This window comes from Talaromyces rugulosus, chromosome III (genome assembly GCF_013368755.1).
Source record: "Talaromyces rugulosus chromosome III, complete sequence".
In the NCBI taxonomy this organism is placed as follows: domain Eukaryota; kingdom Fungi; phylum Ascomycota; class Eurotiomycetes; order Eurotiales; family Trichocomaceae; genus Talaromyces; species Talaromyces rugulosus.
This window is the reverse complement of record NC_049563.1, coordinates 3,438,523-3,458,071: the sequence shown is the minus strand read 5'-3', so window position 1 is coordinate 3,458,071 and position 19,549 is coordinate 3,438,523. Positions and strand designations below refer to the sequence as shown.

The 19,549-nt window shown below is 49.6% G+C and overlaps 5 protein-coding genes across 5 annotated transcripts; 2 read left to right on the top strand and 3 right to left on the bottom strand.

The window, feature by feature from the left end:
- Window positions 1-108: 108 nt before the first annotated feature.
- TRUGW13939_06065 (uncharacterized protein) lies at window positions 109-5,387 on the bottom strand (the record flags this gene model as incomplete). Its single annotated transcript, XM_035489222.1, has 10 exons — window positions 109-767; window positions 827-935; window positions 1,000-1,274; window positions 1,349-1,620; window positions 1,994-2,090; window positions 2,147-2,308; window positions 2,367-3,419; window positions 3,470-3,878; window positions 3,936-5,267; window positions 5,334-5,387. 10 exons carry the CDS (start codon window positions 5,385-5,387, stop codon window positions 109-111), a joined length of 4,422 nt encoding a protein of 1,473 aa, XP_035345115.1.
- Window positions 5,388-5,878: 491 nt separating this feature from the next.
- TRUGW13939_06064 (uncharacterized protein) lies at window positions 5,879-9,027 on the bottom strand (the record flags this gene model as incomplete). Its single annotated transcript, XM_035489221.1, has 6 exons — window positions 5,879-7,612; window positions 7,684-7,772; window positions 7,823-7,999; window positions 8,135-8,342; window positions 8,409-8,647; window positions 8,763-9,027. Coding segments are annotated over 6 exons (2,712 nt in total), but the record flags the coding sequence as incomplete, so codon positions are not given.
- A 154-nt stretch (window positions 9,028-9,181) lies between these two features.
- On the top strand, window positions 9,182-11,708 carry TRUGW13939_06063 (uncharacterized protein; the record flags this gene model as incomplete). Its single annotated transcript, XM_035489220.1, has 2 exons — window positions 9,182-11,463; window positions 11,525-11,708. Coding segments are annotated over 2 exons (2,466 nt in total), but the record flags the coding sequence as incomplete, so codon positions are not given.
- An 855-nt stretch (window positions 11,709-12,563) lies between these two features.
- Window positions 12,564-16,016, bottom strand: TRUGW13939_06062 (uncharacterized protein; the record flags this gene model as incomplete). The annotated part of the gene is made up of 4 exons (XM_035489219.1): window positions 12,564-12,603; window positions 12,679-12,779; window positions 12,833-15,663; window positions 15,716-16,016. The coding sequence occupies 4 exons, from the start codon at window positions 16,014-16,016 to the stop codon at window positions 12,564-12,566; spliced, it is 3,273 nt and encodes a 1,090-aa protein (XP_035345112.1).
- Window positions 16,017-18,259: 2,243 nt separating this feature from the next.
- TRUGW13939_06061 (uncharacterized protein) lies at window positions 18,260-19,271 on the top strand (the record flags this gene model as incomplete). Its single annotated transcript, XM_035489218.1, has 2 exons — window positions 18,260-18,645; window positions 18,701-19,271. The coding sequence occupies 2 exons, from the start codon at window positions 18,260-18,262 to the stop codon at window positions 19,269-19,271; spliced, it is 957 nt and encodes a 318-aa protein (XP_035345111.1).
- Between the last annotated feature and the right edge of the window lie 278 nt (window positions 19,272-19,549).

Genomic DNA, 19,549 nt, shown 5'->3' with positions numbered 1-19,549 from the left:
GGTTCTGATGAGGACAGATAGCAACAAGGCGGATAAGCGCAGTGCTTTGTATAATCATATATGTTAAGCTGTAAGTAAAACTCCGTTTGGAATTGCATCCTTTTTTTTTCACACAGCCAGTGACAGACACCCGTCGAGAAGAGAGTCCAGTTGGTCCCTATCTGCCATCGTGCCGCCCTCCCACCCCCATTCTTCGTCTATATCCATCTCGTCGGCGCTTTGGATTTCTGCGTCGTCGTCCGGCTTGGTCTGCAGCTCTTCGATATAGCCTTGTCGCTCACATTCGAGCTCGTCTTCATCGTACGTTGTCATGATAGAATTGACCACCAACGGCATCTGACCAAGCAAAGCGCCGCCTAGCTTGAGCGAGAGGCGCAGGTCTTTAACGCCCAGTGGTTGTCTGGAGCTTGCCTCTCGTGCTTCAACGGGTAGAAGCCCAGTGGCGATATCCTTGGCTATCTCTCCGCGGGCAAATGCAAGTTCTTCGCGTTCGAGCTGTCTGCGGTATTTCCGCGTCACCATGCCGTTGATAGTTCCGGATGGACCATTGTGTCTCGTCCGTGAAAGAACGGCGGACAGGACTTCTTTAAGAAACGTTTCTGTTGCGATAGCCATGAACTCCGCACAGGGGAAACCTGCCCCGCTGGCGACAGACTCTTCATAGCATATGGGTACCATACGAGAGTATATCGATTCGGCATCGGGGAATTCTCCGGTTTCCGAGGCGAGCGGCTGGGCGTAGCGTTTCCGAATTTCAAGCTCCCAGTCTAGATAGAAAACCACGTGTGAGCCGTATAATAATTAATCCAGACTCAAAACTACTTACTGGTCTTGTTCAAGCCACCAGCACTCGCTGGTACCTGGCTTGGCAGTTTGATTTGCTTAGCTAGGTGGTATTCCTCGAGTTCATTTCGAGTGAGCTCCTGCGGATCCGGCTGCAGATGCACATAACCGTTAGCAACAGGATTATAGAAGATATAGTAGAGGCCATTTTCATACCTCGGGAATGCCTTTGATTCTCCGACGGTCTCGAGGAGGTAATTGCATGACCTCCGTTTTCAGTCTCTGCTCTGTCAGGTCACTCGAGACCGGCTTAGACACCACTGTCGGTTTGTCATTTGCCGACACCCAGCTCGCGACTCCATGATCTGGAAGGTCTCTTGAGAGGTTTCCGATAACTGCGCATACAAAATTGTTGTGGAGGTGTTCGGTCTTGGGGTCGGCGCAAATTATATGATCCGTTCGCGAGGAGAATTCATCTTGATTGAGATGGCCTACAAAACCAGAAACAAATTAGAATATGAAATGATAGATTAAAGAGAGAGAGAGAGAGAAAAGCCTTGCTTACCCAAAAGAAAAAGAGCCGTCGACTGCTTGTACTCGGGCCAGTTGTCGCCAATAGCGGCTTTCAAGTCCGTATATACTGATTCAAGTTCCAGTCGCGGGACAGAGATGAGAGGTTTCGTTGCCTTTTGGGCTAGGGAGCCAGACGACGCGACAGTTTTGGAAGCCGACACAGCACCTGATGTCGAGTCGCTTCGATTCAGAGCTGCCGGGTCGATCTGCATGACGGCGATGAACAACGCGCGATCGGCTGCGCGAAGCCACAGAGAAGAAGAGCTAGGTCTTCATCCACGATCCCAGGCCTGTCGTAGGGATTCATCTAAAAGTGATCTCGCGATGGAATGATGATGACAGCACCGGTGGCTGCCCGTCAACGTTGATGGGGAAAAGGGACTCTTTCTCCTGGTTGACGGACGGAGGTGCAAACGTTCGGCTTCGTTGCCGCCCGCATTGCGACCTCATCAGTAGTAATTAATTAGTCTCGACACTTCAAAGACTATAAGCTGTATACTATATATGGCCATGGACTAGCCCCGAATGCCGCCAGTCATTTTAATAGAATAATTTTATTTAAAATTATATACTGTACTTGTTTGTCTTATTTTCTTCTTCTAGTACTACTACCAAACCACTAATACCTGCTGCTCACTGAAGCTCAATGACATCGTTAATCAGTACTCCAAACAGCTTGCTGATTTCATTAATGAGTTCAATTATCTCACTCCCCAACTGGCCTGTAACCAAGACTGCGCACTCACATTAGCACCGGAGAAAAATACAGACAGACAGGTAAAGAACATACCATACGCATAAAGCAAGGCATAATCGCCGTCAGTCGCCAGCGAAGAATGCTCGCTTTCTTGGCGAAAATGGAAGATGCGAGCCAGAAGCCGGTCTCTTGCATGCTGTATATTTGGAAGGGAATCGTTCAAAGGATATTCGAGTTTCATGGAAGATGCAAGAACTACGCGATCACTTTAAGTCTGCTGAACACTTTACAGGTACTGGGATGGGCCACTCACCAGATAATAAATGACTAATGCGAGAGGTCAGCTGGGCTCGTTCTTGAGCGGTATACTGAAGAAGACGTCTTTCGCCTTCCGATGCGCTGAGGGATTTCATTATTTCGATGTTCATAGAATAGAAAGCGTTGAGCATGCTTCTTGTGCGCTGTAGCATCTTTCGGTAGGCTTCTTCGGGGAATGGACCTTTTAATTCGAATTCCGACTTGGCTGCAGCTTGCAGTGATTCAAGATGGGACAAGAATCGTTCAATCTGCAGCTTCTCGCGAGCGCTCAAATATGCAATGGCCGGCTGCCCATTCACCATCGTTGATAGAGGATCACGTTTCCAGATCAGGCTCATCTGAAGCCACAGCAAACTCAGCCCTTCTTTCAGCTTGACTCTAGCACTTATTGGCCAGATCATTCGTGTAACAATGATTCCCCAAATACAACCAGACAAGACCGCAACGACACGATGAAGAGCAATTTCTGTGATGATTGGATGAGAGCCACCTTCGTCGTCGTCATTTTCGTTGTCGTTCGCTGACAGGGAATATGCGTATAGGACGGAAAGATTATATGTGAGCATGATGAAGCGACCCATAGGCCCTTGGCCCTTTACTAGAATAATATATCCAGTCCACGTAGCCATTAGCCAGCCAAAGAAGGCCAAGCCAACGACGTTTCCGGCCGTCGCATACCAAGAGGCAATGGAACAACAAGCGCCGAGGCAAGTACCAAAGAAACGGGCATATCCCGTCGTATTCGAGGCGCCAATGGTCATGGAACAAACCAACATGTAGGAAAGGAGACCCCATTCTCCTCTCCAATAGTTGAATATTGGGCGAGTCGCATAGTGGAAGGATGGAAGAGCATATAGAGCCGCACCGACGCCGACTTTCAATGCAAACTTGGTCTCGTCACGACGAAAGAAACTTAAGGATTTCCAAATTCGATGCGTCACTTGATTATGAGGTCTAGTTTCTCCGGAGTTACCATTCTCTAGAGAAGAATAAGTTCTCCGCATTGTAGTAGGTAAAGGGGGCGCAACGATATTTGGATTTGACATTTCTGCTGGAATCATCAGTATCTAAATATTTCGCATTCCTTGAGTGACTAACCGTTGCCAAAGTATTTGTGACTGGAAAACGACCAACCGTGGAAGATATTCCAAAATTTAAGCCAGTTCCATGACCGACCTTGGGGGCGTTCATCACATTCAAGTTTCAGCTCGTCCAAGATCTCGAGCAACTCCTTCAGTTGTTCTCCAAACTCCATCAAGGTGAAACTGAAATGACCGCAGCTGGCAGACACTTCTTCAAGGTCGGCTTCAACGACGCGTGATTTTATTTTTGCAAAGTCTTTCTCGCGATATACCGATGCCAATGCCTTTTCTCTAGCATCCCGGTATAGTACCAAAGCACGGTCGAGGCTCGCCTTGAACCTGTTGTTGAATGAAACAGGATACTCAGGGCCGGGCCCAAAGGGAATTTCTTCGAAAATTTCTTTCAAGGTGAAGGCAAAAGATTGCTGTACATATTGTCAGCATGTACTACAAACATGGACAAAGGTTACATTTCTTTTTACCAAGGAGGGGCCCAAATGGGTAATAAATACTTCAAACATTCGATGTGGTGACTGTGCCGGCTGGTCGTTTCCATCTTCCTGGTCTACATTCAAAACAGGGACACCAGAGCTCTGCTCTTCAGTTGGCTCGTATTCTAGGTGATCAATAGATGCCAGGGAGCCTGCATCCTCAAAGGCTGACCAACCGTCGGGGGAAATGATAGCATCCTCCTCTTCGTGCGTCGCTGGCTTGTTTTCAGGCAGAGCTGTGTCGTGTAGTTGGGATTGTTGAAGAAGCTGAAACTGGAGGGTTGCAGCACTCTGCAAACCACCCATGTTCTGATTGATGTCCTGAACCACCCGTACAAGTCTTTTTTCCAGCCTGTATTCTCTTTCCGTGCCGGCAAAGTAGTGCTCGAGTTTTGCCTCTTTGACTAATTTGTCAAGGACGCTATAGGCCTTTTTGTTTCTCACAGAAGCACCGGTGAAGTTTACTGCTGACAGGTTCTCATCGGACCCCGTAAGAAAGCTTTCTGTAACGCAACCTAGCATTACAGCCAAGGTGCCGGTGATGGTAGTCAAGTTAGACCGCAGCTTTTTCCGCGCAGAGATGGGAAAGATGAGAAATGATACTGCTACTGTCAAGCAGATAGCCATGATCAGCATCTTGAGAGTCTGAGCGATCTTCACAAAAGACAAGTCGCCCTTCTGGACGGCGCCCTCTGTGGTGAGAATGGTGATGGTGGAAAGCGAAGCCAGAGAACATGCAACGTTGACCAAGGGATCGTTTAACCGTTGTTTGACCCATCCAATGAACCCAAATCCTCCGGCACAGAAGACGACCAGGACTATTATATGGCCGATGACGAGCAGGTCGAGATTCTGAAAGAACATGGATACGTACATGCTGGTGACAGACACAACGGTAGTATAGAGAAAGGCGAGCACGGCGCAGATCAAGGCCTTGAACATGCTGCCTCTGGAACGAGCAGGATGGAAGTAGACGGTGATTGTTGCGACGACATGTTTGCCATCCTGATGGCCGAGAAGTGAGGAAATCGCAGGAATGTAGGTGGCCAAGGATCCCAGCAGGTAAGCCAGCCCGAATTTCAAGACGCCAATGCCCAGTTCCGACACCGCAAAGGCATACAGATCTCGCCAGTAGCCCTCAAATTTGCCCCGTATCGCCGCCATCACAGCAGGCCGAGGGTTGTGTGTCGGTTCCACGCTGTCAGGCAGCAGTGGATGCCGTTCTTCGTCGCTGCCATAGTGGGAAGCATCGCGGCTTCCCAAGTTCAACAGGCCGCGAAGTCGCTGGCCCGTCCGAGGGAGAATAAACGTCACTTGTCGCTGCTGCAAGAAGTACAAAGTTAGCAAGACAATAATATTTGCTTCGAGCTGGCTTTGACTGCTGCTTACTCGTTGTGGCCGCCGCGGACCGCGGGGACCGGAAACCGAAGGCGACGCGCTCATGATCCAGAGCTGCTGTTTCAGGAGGACATATCATGCTATTTGGCGAGTCGCTACCATTTCCAAGACAAAACAATCACAGTAGTGGACTCACAGGAGAGCTCCGTCTGCTCGAGATTTCGTTCGTGTTGGGCGGAGTGGAGAGAAAGAGAGCTGGAGAGCTCGCTAGCTCGCTGTGCTACTAGTGCGTGCGCAACCACATGACGCAGCCTGGAGTCAGGATGATCGACATTAATATTTATGTTATCAGTAGCCTCGTGACTTGGTCAGGTTGTTAGATGCTTCTCAGCATTGGATCTCGAACTACTTTGCGTTGTGGGTATAAATTGCAAGTCGCGCTTACAGCGACTGCCAGCTTAGCTAGCTGTGCTATCACATGCCGATAGGCTTTATCTTATCGGATTCTACTTTTCGTACTACAAACAGTGAGACTTCAAAGTTGCAAGTTATGAGTTATATATACTACTGTTTTCGAGAGCAAAATATCCAACGGCTCATACCAAGCCCTCGACTCTCCAGATTTTCACCGCAGCATCAGCCCCCGCCGAAGCAATCTTGCTCTCATCCTCGATCCATGATACACCATGGACGCCTTCCTTGTGCGCATTAGCAGCCTGGATCCAGTCGCCTGGCTTGGCTAAGCTCCAAACAAAGATGCTGGTGTCCAAAGCTCCGCTGACAGCATGGGTGCCCTTCGAGTTCCAGGCTATCGATGTGACTCGCGCGGTATGAGAAGACCAACGATCAGTAACTAGCTTACCATCCTTCGAGTTGAACACAAGGATTTTGCCGCGCGAATCTCCGACAGCGAGCAGAGAGCCATCGGGAGAGAAGGCCAGGGTAGAGATTGGGTTGCGCGATGCTTTAAACTCAATACTGGGTGTGAAGGTCGAGCTCGTGACTGTTCCAATCCGGACAGTCGAGTCCTCAGATCCGACTGCTGCAGTGGCTCCTTGAGCAGCAACTGTAGTGATATCGGCGGGCAACTTGGCGCTGCCCGACTTTTGACCGTCCTGGTAAATGTCAATACCCTCCGAGTGTGCAACGAGGATAGTGGCCGAGCTTGCAGCAACGCCCTTTGGCTGTGCTGACAACTTGGCCGTGCTTCCAGTGTATGTTTTGGCCCCAGCATCTGCAACGCGGAGAGCATCATCCCAACCAACACTGTATATCCTGCCCTTCCCTTCCTGGGTAGTCGCAAGTCCGGAAATGTAGCCCGTGTGTTGGTCACCGTCGATCGTTTCGGCAGTGCCAGTCGCGAAATCCCAACTGCATACCCGCCCCTCAAAACTGCCGGTCCAGAGCGTCTCAGCCCCGTCACCAGATCTGGCTCGAGTCAGGGCCGTGATGCTCTTTTGATGGCCTTGCACGACTTGTCTCGGCTGGGGAGTGCCCTCTACCAGATAGTTCAGATCTCCACTAAGCGACAGACTGACAAGAAGGCCGTCGCTTCGAGCGGGTGGCCAAACAACGCCGACTTGCTGATCGAGCGGGCTGACAACTTTGTCTTCTCCAAAGGTCCATGTTTGAGTGGCCTTGCCAGCCTCAACATCCCATATCTTGACCGTCTTATCGGCCCCTGCGGTGACAAATTTTCGAGAGTCCCGAGACCAGGAGACTCCGAAAATACTGCCCTTATGCTCTCCCTCTCCAATCTGTCCTTTGGCCTCACCGGTTTTGCCGTCGTATAACCAGATACGACGGTCCCCTCCGACACTGACTAGATGAGAGCCATCGGGGCTAAAAGCCACGCCATAGATATAGTTGATATGCTTGTCGCGGATTCCGGTGTTGAACTTAAACGGCGCTCCGTGGTAGAAGACGAGATTCTTGTCATCTCCAGCTGCAGCGGCCCGCAGAGGGCGCTGCTGCCTTATCGAGACTGAGTTGATAGCCTGTGTGTGGCCGTAGATTTCGCCGACGCTGTTTCCAGAGTCCCAGGTAAAACAATGACCGTATCTTTGTTTCCCATCGCCCACGGCAATGATACGCTGCGAATCGCCGTCCCAGGCGATGTCATTGATACGCCCATTGACAATTGGGTACTCGCCCTTGGTGAGGCCCTCGCCAGCACAATCCCACACCCGTACAGTGCCTGCCGCATCTCCACTGGCAACATAAAAGCCAGAGGGCGAGAACCGAGCGACGGTGGTTTGTGCCTTGTGTTCCGTGTATTGTTTTGCAACTGCGGGGTCATCGAGGGAGCGCAGGAATATAGATTTGTTTGACTAGAAAAAAGAAAGCTGGTTAGGGACAAGAGTCTTTTCTAAGAATAATTTTTCATCAAGGTGGAAAATACTGCATAGGCTAATCGCTCGCCTTTGGCGTCAGAGGAGAGCTGGGTGGGCTGTCCACGAGTGGTGGAGGGGCTGGCAGCCCAGATGTGAGCTGCGTCGTAAATCAGCAAGAGGCACTCAATGAAGATTATAGACACGCACCGTTGGTCAGAGACATGGCAACAGGAATCTCCAATTCTAATGGCCCGTCAATGGTGTGTGTGGTACGGGTGAGAGTTGTGGTCAAGTTGTATACTGGCGGAGGTTGTTTTGGAGAAGTGGGGGCAATTCCGTCAGCCATTAAGTAAACACAGGCAACATCATTCGCGCAGCCCAAGTCTAGAATAGTGATAATACAAGTAGATACAATACAAATTCCTTTTATGTGTTCCCGACACACACAAGGTTGGATTCCCCAACAAAAAAACACTGCTGAAACATACATCCTCGCTTCTCCCCTTATCCCCTAAGCACCAAATCCTCCGCCTGATGAGCCGAATCTAGCTCTCGCCTCCATGGCAAGAATTTCCGGGTGCCGGTGCACACTGGGCATAAGGCCAAGTGCGATGGAACGACGGACTGCTTTGGCAATTTTGCGCTGGTTCACCGGCCGCAGACCAGTGAGTTGTCGGGCCTTGATGCGACCCATAGGGGTAACGTATTCGGACATCAGAGAGAAGTTCTATTGTTGAGGAGCGGAAAAGTTTAGATTTCAATTCTCTAGAAGGCACCAAGGGAAAAAACTCACCTTATAATGATCAAGGGGATTGATGTTCAAAGCATCAAAGGCATCTGTGTTCGGACTCCAGCGTCTCTGCCATTTCCTCATCTCATTCGGACTCAAGTCGTGGGGAGAGTAGATATCGCCGGCTCTCCAGTCGCGATACTGGAACTTCTCAAGAATACGGCCCTCTGCCTGCTTCTTTGTATCCTCCAGAATCTTCGTGCGGTGGCTAATTTTTTGACGGCTACTTAGGGCCTTCGCCTCTGCGTTGGATCAGCACCAAGCATTTATTCAGATTCAACAAATTAAAAAAAACCTCAAGCTCAAGGCATTGGATTGGATTGGTTTAGAAACAAGAAATCAAATCATCAGACGTACTGCTTGGCGATGTCCACGACTGCCGCGAGGTGGGAAATGCCGTGCTTGTCGAATTCCACCGACAGCACGAGGACGCAATCAACCCAGCATTGCTGGAAAAGGCGGACCCTGCCCGAAACGACAGGCCCAGAGAGGTGAGCATGGTATTGGCGACGAATGCGAGGGCTGTGTCGTGCTTCTGCGAGTACAAAAGCGAAGGGAGGTGGAAGCTTCGAAGCTCAAATTTCTCCCCCGTCGGAGTCGGCGCCAAGCCCGCCGCTGCTGCCACTTTGGTTTAAACTATTCTCTCCGGCTTCATCACTCAAAGACCTCCGCCAGCTTCTGCTTGCCGAATATGAGACGCTATTCCGCCCAATTCGATTTTGCTTTCTGTTTCCTCCTCTGATGACGAATTGAACAACAATCCTCCTTTTTATTAGCTCCTCATCGACGCCGATTCCCCGGCAGATACTTACACAGCAATGCAGTCCCATCTGACGCGACGCGTTTTTCGAGCTCTCTTGAACAGCGAGCCTGTGTGCTTTGCGCCCCGTCGAAATCGAGTCTATCGAGTCTATCCGCTCTCACCTATACTACATACGCAGCAAACATGCAATAGAGGCGTCCAAGCCCGGGGCTTTTTCTCTTTCCCAACCCCAGTGGCCCCAGATGCTACCGATGTCCCGGCCTCTGAAGTCGGACTTGCAGCATTGAATGAATTGAGGAGATCGAAGTTGGAAAATCTACGAAGACCACCTTTCAATTCCGTCTGCAAAGGATTCCAGGATTTTGTCGGGGCTCGACTGAAAGATCCTGGAGTCCTGACGGATTATCATGTCAAGTGTCTCCTTACCGCGTGGGAATATATAAGGCACCACCAGCGACTCAGCAATGGGAAAGAATGGCAGATAATCAGCACCCAGGAGTTTTTGGAGTCGATTCTATATGTGCTCTCGCACGCCGTTTGCCATCCGGACTCTCACCACACTGTGCGCACGCTGGCCCACAACGTCTATTACTGTTTAGCTACGTCCTTGGACTCGGAGGAAAGTCTCGATGGGATCAGTTGTGACGCCCTTTTAGCCTACATACGCATCCTGGCTCTGTATGGGAACCCTGTGCATGCCGAGCGGTTAACAATGGATTACTGGGGCAAACTGAAATCCTCGCCAGGGTTTGAGTTGCAGGAATCGCCTTGGGTGGGGGTGATCAAGGGATTTGCGTTGAAACATGATAGAACCCGGGTTGAAAACTTGATCGCAACTCTGGCGATGGAATATGACTTTGTTGTCACACCATTGCTCCATGAACGACTGGTTGAGGCTCTAGTGGCACAAGATCGTGTGCACCCTGCCAAATTGCTATATAGCATCCCACTACCCATGGATGGGAAACCGACTATTCCTTGTCAAATCGCAGTATCAAAAGCATCGATAATGAATGGGGATATTGCATTCGCCGAGAAAATCTTGCAACCGCATTCATCGTCTCCCAGCGCACAGACCCGGGACGTTCTTTTGTTGATGGAAGCTGCCAAGGGAAGTAACGCATCTGTATTGACACAAAAACTTGAGCGTTGGTCTAAAAAAGACAGCTCTATTCGAGATGACCTTTCAGTGGCTTGTGTGAATGATCTCGTGAGATACGCAAATTCTATCAGTAACTCGAAGCTAGCCGTGGAATACTCTGGCTTGGTTTCCAAGTGGGACTTGGAGGCACTTCCAGATACAGTGCTTCTATTGAAACTGGAATCTATGATCCAGTCTTCAGATATACAAGGCGCTTTGGAATTATTACGCAGCCTAGAAGTGGCTGGCGGGTACACAGACCTTAGTCTGTCGATGAGATATCAACTCATCAAGTTGCTGTGCCAGGCCCCAGATGACGATGCCGCCTACGATCAGGTTTCGAACCTCTTGGACCCCCTCATTGAAGACAACGTTCACTTGGAGGCAGAAACCCTAGCGGCCTTGACTTGGGTATTGGCCATTCGCCACAAGTGGGAAGGTCTTGCTGAATTGCTGCGGCCCCGTCTGAGCTCTTATTCACTAGCTGATGAGCGGCCTCTTATCCGGACGGCCCTGTTGAACTATATCCATAAAGAGGACGAGCGGACCACCAACATCTGGCAGTGCTATCAACTACTGAGACATGCATTTCCAGACACATCGACTGAAAACTGGGTTGCTATCATGAACCTCTTTTTTGAGCGCAAAGACGCCCAAAGGGGCTGCCACGTGTTTATGCACATGCGACACGCCAATCGTCTCGACCTGCATCCGACCGCGGAGACATACACGGCGTGCTTCGTGGGTCTATCTCGAGCCGGTAACCGGGAGGACATAAAACTGATCCGCAACATGCTACGCCTAGACGTCAACATCGAACTCAACACTCGCCTGCGCAACGCGCTGATGCTCGCCTTGATCTCGTGCGGAAGCCCCACGCAGGCCATGGACGAGTTTAAGGACATGTTGCGTTCTGATGAAGGACCCTCGCAAAACACGCTGCCCATATTTTTCCGTGCATGCGAGACTCTACCGGACGGTGTCGATGCAGCCCAAAAGATGGCGCGGAAGATCAAGGCTCTTGAAATCCCCGTAGATCGTGCACTATTTCTGGCTTATGCCAGGGTCTTTGCTGTTCAGGCAAACCACAACCAGCTGATTCAGGTCTTGGGGGAGATGGATTCCAAGTTTGGACTTGCCCCTGATAGCAATACGTATGTCCCTTTTTTTTTCTCAGTGTCTAAATAAAGAGAAAAACTAACTGATAGTTACCAGACTTGCTCGACTCTACAACGCATTCCCGCATCAAATATTCGCAGAGGCATTCGAAGAATGGGCCAAGATCAAGCTCCCCTCTGTCTGGGGTGAGCTTGATAGCGTGCCCAGACAGAAGAAGGACGACAAGGAGGACGAGGGAAGGATGTATTTTGAGGGATATGACGAGACGCTCGAGCCGTAAGACTGGATATCAGAATATTTAAGAGTTACATGTGTGTATATATAGGGATTTAGATGTATATATTATGTAATGAGCTGTACCAAAAAAATCATGTAGGAAAAATTGAATGAATTTCCTCCCTGTCTGATTTCAAAGTCCGATATTATCGGAGATATTGATCGAAGTTTTTCGCAATTCATTACCAGCCGGTTTTCGTGCCTAGAAAAATGATGACTGTTTCACGGTTGTACGCTCTTCGACTAATGGTATGTAGAACCGATTGGTAATCATAGCTTCAAAACATTTGAGGGTATTCCTCGAAGATCTTTAAGATTTTCTCGCGGTATCCTCCCCCCTTCTTGCTCCCAGGACATTGTCAACTGAAACTAAGTCTCGATCGGGGCTGTAGATCCAAATTCGACCTAGTCCAGATCCCACGTGGTAAGAACTACCTAGGGCCCTAGGCCCAATCAGTCACGATGGACGTGATCCAGGCCTCAAGAAATACCGAATTAACTACCAGAATGAAGTTAAAACACAATCAGGAAGCAAGAAATACACAATAATAGAATCAAGGTCAGATCTAAATACAATCCCAGAATAGCATGCTCCGTACAGTTCCCTCACTCAATTGTCACATACAACAAAGGCCAATAAATCACATATTATAACCACCAACCCACCCCTTTAATTAATATCTTATTAAAATAATTTATAACCACGCATTTCTTTTCTCTTCTAAGGAAAAAAAAAGAACAAGAACTTTTAATATAATAAAAAGAAGACAACGCCAAATTCTCGCATCTAAGCATACATGCATGCACATGTCATCTCACAACTATCCGGATTCATTCATAATATTCGTTGTCCAAGAATTTACTTGGGCAGCATTTGGTGGCTAAAGTTTTTGGACATGCTATTTCCTCGAGTTAGCAGATCCTTTGGAAGCCCAAAAAGGAGGGGGGGGGGGGGGGGGGGAGGGGGGACTTACAAATCAAAGAAAGCAAATTGGCTGGGACTGCTGCCGTACTCGTACACAAATCGACTGGCGAGATAACTGCCAAAGATTGATTTCAGATAGTTTTCAGGGACCTATCAATTTATTAGCAATAATTCGTTGCAGCAACCCCAAAAACAAGACGTACTCGTGTCAAAATCGTGTCGAGGCCAACCTTCTCAAGAAGGAGACCGGGAAGTGCCTTGAGCAGCACCGCGCGTCGGAGCTCGGTGTTGTCCCACAGGGACGTTTTCTGCAGCTCTTCGTCCAGACCTGTAATGGCCAAGCTCAGGCGGTCACTGAGAACACTACGGAGGAGCCCTGTTTGCTCGTGCTCGCGCCAGATGGCTTCGAATTCAAGCGTAGCGTTGCGTTTGATGACCTCTTGGACCTCCTTGACGTACGTCTGGTAGAATTCCGGCACGGTTCCGTCTTCGTGGACGCACATGTTCTCGACGAACTCCTGGTCGTTGAGGGAGAGAGATGCTAGGACCTCGAGAGACGAGGACGTCACACCACCCTTGTTTGCTGAGGCGTCCTTGTACAAGATGCAGCCGGCCTTTTCTAACCGAAGCTTGGCGTCTTGTGTGATGAACAGGTTTGCCCCCTCGACGATATATGGAATCACCGACTTGCCGTCCACAATCAGCTTGTGTACGGTGCTCAAATCAATCGATTCTGGCCGTCCTCCGCAAGGAACGAAAAGGTCCAGCGACTGGTCGTTTCGAAGGTGGAACTTGTTGCGGAAGACCATTCCGTTATTGACGGTCTCGCCAGAGGGTAGCTTGATGCTGGTGTCTTCTACGAGAACACGGTACCCTTCTGACGACAGCTTGGACGCGTCGAATTTAGAAATCATGGCTCGGTTCTTGGCGAGTCTCACTAGCTCGTCCCGGTCCAAACCGTTAGGATCGACAATCACACCGGATCCATCTACAATGGCAGTGTATCGTTCGTTGCCAAGCAAGATCTCGTTGGACCCAAGATCGCCATCGGGTCCACCGGTTTGCAGCTTTCTCACAGTAGACGGATCGATTTTCAACTTGCGGTAAATACCCAGGACGTACTGACGCACGGAAAGAGTGGTCATACCATAAGCGTCGTGTGGAATACCGCCGAGCTTGGGGCTCTTGCCAGTGAAAAAGGACTTCCACCATGCCGCTCCTCGTTTCCTGGCGTGCTCCGTGGCCCAGTCGACCAAGTCAGCTGTGTTCTCATCGGGGCCCATGAAAAGAATCTCGTCCTTTCCATGAAGATCAACGATTGGGTCTTTGATTCCAGGGCTAGTCGGGGCAATGAGCAGATCCAAAATGCTGTCAATATATTTCTCAAACGCTACCTGAGCTTTGTCTTGGTGCTCGACGTCTAAAAGGATGACACCCTTGGCGCCTCCTTCTGGAATGTCCTTGTTCTTGCGCTGCTGCGTGTTGGCAAGGTTGTAGTTCTCGTCAAACAGAGAGCGGGCGTTGATACCATAAGCTTCCTTGTTTCTGCTTTTGACGATTCTAATTCCACCCCGGGCGATATCGCGGAAGCGGAGATGGAATCCCCTAAATTCAGAGCTAATGACGAGGAACATTCCATAGAGACGCTGGGGGTATTCGTGTTCCGGGAGGAAATGTGGGTTCAGGCGGAAACTCAGACCGACTTTGGTGGAGGTGTAAAAGTTGGTCTTGAGCACAGCTTTGTTAAAGATACGGAAGGCCATCATAACCATTTCGTCGTGTTCGTTCACGACAGTCTTGGCAATGAGATCCTTGAGACCCGCATCATCTAGGATGTCGTCAACTTGCAAGCGCAAGTAACTCAGCGTCGGCAGGAAGTCATCCTCTGGGTGGCCAGTTTGCACGTAGTGGGTGTTTGCAAAGTCGAGGTAAAGTTTGTGAATGAGTTCGGGGTATTTACTGATAATATCCGAAATGTAATCGGAGGTGAATGTCTCGGTACGGAGCCGCTTCTTGATCTTCGACAACAGTTCAGCATGAACGCTGTTGTTGGAATCCAAAAGCGCCGTCAATGACGTATACTCAGACCCCAATCGGTTCAAGAATTGCTGGATGAAGATCCAGGCGCAGTGAGAGTAGATGGTTTCCTGCAAACTCAGGCGGCCGCTGGCAAAGTGGTTCTGGAAGCGGTTGCGCGGAATGCAGTAAAGAAGGGAAACCTCTTTCATGATCTGATGAATGGCGGCCTCGATGGGCGGGTGTTTTTGAGAAACCTCCGCATCGCGTGCGGGGCGTAGATACAACGAGATGACGTTAATACCGTTCGAAAAGCTTTCCAAGTACTTCCTCGAGCTAGTCAGTCGATAGTAGTGGTAAAGATCCGACAACGCGCTAAAGATACCCATGGCAGATCCCTGGCGGTAGGCTACCACTAGGCGTTTCTCTCGGCTGCCTTCAATATCATAGATCTCGATCACGGGGCCCGTCCGCGAGACGGCAGTTGTGATGATCTCCTGGTAGATAGCCTTGGTGTTGGTGGTCGCCTTTTGAAGGAAGCGTTTCTCGCCAATTATCTCGATGTTAGTCTCGTCGGGACTAGGATTGGGGTTGGCAAACTGGCACTTGTAGACAAAGTAGCAGCGCAGCTGTTGTTCAGTCTCGCCTGGAAGGGGACTCGTCGAGCGAAAACTCTCGATTCGGTAGCTCACGCCGGGCCTTGATCCGTCAATGTACTTGGCATCAATACGGGATTCGTAGTTGGGCCCGCTGAAAGAGGTAACACCGGGTTTGCTAGTGTCAATGTAGACGGCGTGATCTTCGTCCTCCTTGTCCAGCCGGATTTCCAGGCGTTTGTCGTCCCGCGCATAGGCAGCGACCTTGGCGGCATACAGAGACAGAATCTGCGTGACGATCGACTCGACAGACTCGGTCTGGAAGTACATGTCGTCAATACCAAGCATGTTGTAGAACCATGTAGTCTCGGAGATGACGAAATCGCTGGGGAAGAATCCTTTTTCCTCCAAACGGTCCATGACTAGTGTCTGTTAGCTCTGGCTTCAGTCTTGGATTGCAAACACAGTCTTTACCTTCTTCCATTTGTTTCTGTTTGCCTTCAAACTTGGAGGCAATGTACCCCGTGCCTTCCTCGGGGAGAACGCGGTGGTGGCCAGGCAATCCCAAGTGTGTCGGCTGCGGAGAGGGCTGGCGGCCAGGAGTCTTGGTGACATTGTCGAGGTGTTTGTTATGGGGGAATCGCTGGAAGCCGATGGGGGTTCCAGGACCAGATGAGCCACTGTCGAGGATGAGCTGCGGGGTGGACAAGCCGCCAGCAGCCGGAGAAGGCAGGCCTTCTGACGGCGGGCGAGCCGAACCAGGGTCAATCGACATGGTTGATTTTTTTTGTCAAAAAAACTAGGGGGAATTAATTGAAGAAAGAAGGTGGGAAACAGCCCGATAGGCAGGGGAGCTGTCTCTTATCAGGTCCGAAGAGCGGTCAGCGACGGACTCGAGAGATAAAGGGCACAATCGACGAATCCCAAAACCGAATCCCAAAACGATAAAGAATTGGAATGCACAGAAAGATGCCAAGGCAGGTCGTTCGTAACAGAAGAAGAGTACAATCGCGACAAGGAGAGACAAGCAATCCAGGGTCGTACAGGGTCAATGGAACGAAGGAGCAAGAGCACCGGGAAGCTTATCCGAGTGCAGACTGTGTCACCGTGGTGGACGCCATGCACGAAGCAGGAGTATAAGAGGAAGAAAAGAGTCTGGTATTCTGGTATTCTGCGATCCTGGTGAGAGTCAACAACATAAAAAATTCCCTCGTCCGTGGCTGAGGGGAGGCGGGGGGATATAAATACTCAAACGACGTCAGCGACTTCATTCGGCGGCAAGATGCGGTCAGGTACGGGGGGCGCTAAACCTGCCGTGGCCGTAGCGTCCCAGCTATGTGGCGATCCGGAGTGTTGGTATTTCTAGTACGGTACGGTGACCGTTCTGGACTCCCATTCCCGTTTTGGCCGTCTTGGCTTAGAGCTGAGCCGAGTAGCCGCGCGGCGTGACGGTACGGGTGGTGGTCACGTACTGGTAATTCCGTACGAGCTGTCTCAGCCCTGATGCTATAAATGGCGTTTCCACTCCAAGCGCCCGCCGTGAGTGGCCGTTTGCGCCGTCCTCCGTATTACAGTGCCATACAGTCAATTACAGCAATTATTACATCAAGCAAAGACTTTCTTCTTCCGGAAGAAATCACAATCAGCGGGCGTATTTTTGCCATGTTGAGAGATTACTGTTATCAGACCGTCATGCGGGCGCCTGCAGGTCTGTGTCCTTATCTCTGGCTCGGAATTTCATCTGGTAAACACATGAGGTGTTACTGTCAACAAGGAATTTGCTTATCGGAACGGCCAAGCTGGTATCCGGCATACCACTAAAAGCACCGAACTCAACAAATATTAAATACATTCATTGATCCACCACCATACGACTGGCTGAAAAAAAACACGTCATTCCTGTCGGCTAATTAACTGTGAGAAAAGAAGAAAATGACGCAAAAACCATTTCTTCTTGGAATTGCGAATCAAGCTATTAATAATGAATTACCTCACAGAAACCAGCGTGTGCAAAGAAGCAGGGCGAAAAGAGTGTTCCAGACTGTGGAGTGGGGCGACGATCCTACATCGTGCTTTTTTAAACCCCGCGGATAGGATAAAAGTCCCTCAAATTGCTGGTCACTTGACGGGATGATTTTGCGTGGAATTTAAATGAGATGATGCATCTTGGGTTTAAAAAACGCAAATAGCAAATATTGAATACGTAAAATATAACCGCCCAATACCGGCTTCTCCCGAGTTGCTGGCTTAGTGTTGAATCGGGACCCTGCGGGGAAGACGCTTATTACGAGATGGAAAAAACCTGGGGATATTTTCTCCGGGTGATATAGATGTACATGTGTACTCTGCATATGTCATTGATAGTAACTAATAAATACAATTAGTGTTGCCAATTGATATGACCGGTGGTTGCCGAGGATAAGCGGCCTTCATTTCTGTAAAATAAAAATAAAACACTTGAACATAAGTCTAGAAATGTCGAGATCGCCAAGCCCTGCCACGTGGTTCTATCAGCTAGCTATACACTATGTACGGAGTATATACTGTATACTACGACTAGCCGTACGGTATGTATTCCTGTGATCATGTGAGCAGCTTTAATTTTTCTTGAGAGCTGAAAGAGAATCCGAGCTTTTGTTCACGGGGTGCAGTCAGATGACTGCAAGTTTCTTTTTTATGCTTGGAAACACAGCCCCTGTTTATTTCCAGAGGGAATGCGCGCACGTTTTGTCCAGGTAGGGATAAATTTTAGGTCAATTTAGTCAGGGGTTGGTGATAATGCGGGGCAGCCCGTCTTGCCAACTTTCACCTCTGATGATGATTTGAGAATACTTGCGACCGCCACTCAAAATTGTTGGGACACTAGCAACTACCGACATGAGATGAAAAACGAAACACGATATGATTATTACCAAGAAACTCGACTAAGGATTCCCTTTTTGGCAGCAGCGGACACAAAATGTCCATGTGATAGCAGCGTCCGGATCATATCGATGGTCTAATTACAAACTCCACAAAATGTCTCTTTACTCTCTCGACGATACAATCAGCCAATTTTTCGCCAACTGCACTGTCACGCGCGAAAAATGCAACCAAAAGGCTGTCGAACTTGCCGGCGAGGCTGTGAAGCCCGTTTGGCTTCAAGGGGCGTTCAGTTACACGGTGGCGACTGAAAAGCTGCTCGTGCAGTTCCGCGTGCCAGAGTCTCTCTTGGATACCAAGATATTGGATCTTGCTCGGAAAATCCACGGCAGATTTGTACCGGTGTGTTTAAGGAGTAGTGTTTTCGGGTCGCTCGCGGTGTATGTGATGGAAAAGGTTCCCGGAGTAACTTTTATTGAGGCGCCATCGACTAGCTCTCACAACTCTTCATGGCAAGAGAAAACAGTGTCTGATTTTGCCAGGTGTTTATTCCAGGTTTGCCGCCCAAAAAAGCAAGTGGCTAACCATTACTCTCAGGTTTTTCGCAGAGTCATGGCGAAACCGGCTTGCAGAGCCATACCGCACCGAGCACTCCTTGGTCGATATTCGAGACAAGCTTGACAAACTATCCCAGCAGCTTCCTCCGCGGTTTACCAGCGTCATCTCCAATATAAGCAAAGAACTAGATGCAATATTTGTACCGAGTTATCCACTGGTTCTAAGTCATGGCGACCTTTGTGAAATGAATATCATGGTCGATTCCGAAGCCGGCGGTATTACCGGGATTATTGATTGGGCAGAAGCAAAAGTTTTACCGTTTGGAATGTCTCTCTGGGGGGTTTTGAACATGTTTGGTTTTATGAACTGCCAGGGTTGGCATTATCATGAAAACTCGTCCCGGCTTGAAAGTCTTTTCTGGGAAGTATTCAACCGGAATGCGGGAGAAATCTCGCCTAATGAGAAGAGGGCTATAAAAATCGCAGAAAGGGCTGGATTGGTTCTCCGTTATGGTTTTACCTGGGATAATGGAGTGCGCGAGAGGCCTGTGACGGAGCGAGATGCTTCGTTTCGATACTTGGATGCATTCTTTTCCCGTCTAAAAAGCTGATTCTACTAAAAAGAAACCAGCGTTTACCCAAAGCAGCAGTCAGTCAGGAGACAATAAATTGTTTAGTCAGCAGAAATCAGGCCGCCCATTGGCCGCCCTTTCCACGGAACGAAAGGCGGCCAATCAGCAACAGCCCCGAACAAGCGGTCAGTCCCGATTAGGCAATGGCGAGGAAACGTGTTTCCATTTCCGGCAGGCAACCTGTTGGGATTGGCCCGTTCGGGATGGAGCCTCATCGCCTCATCCTGGAATAATCCATCGTATTCCGATTCCGCAAA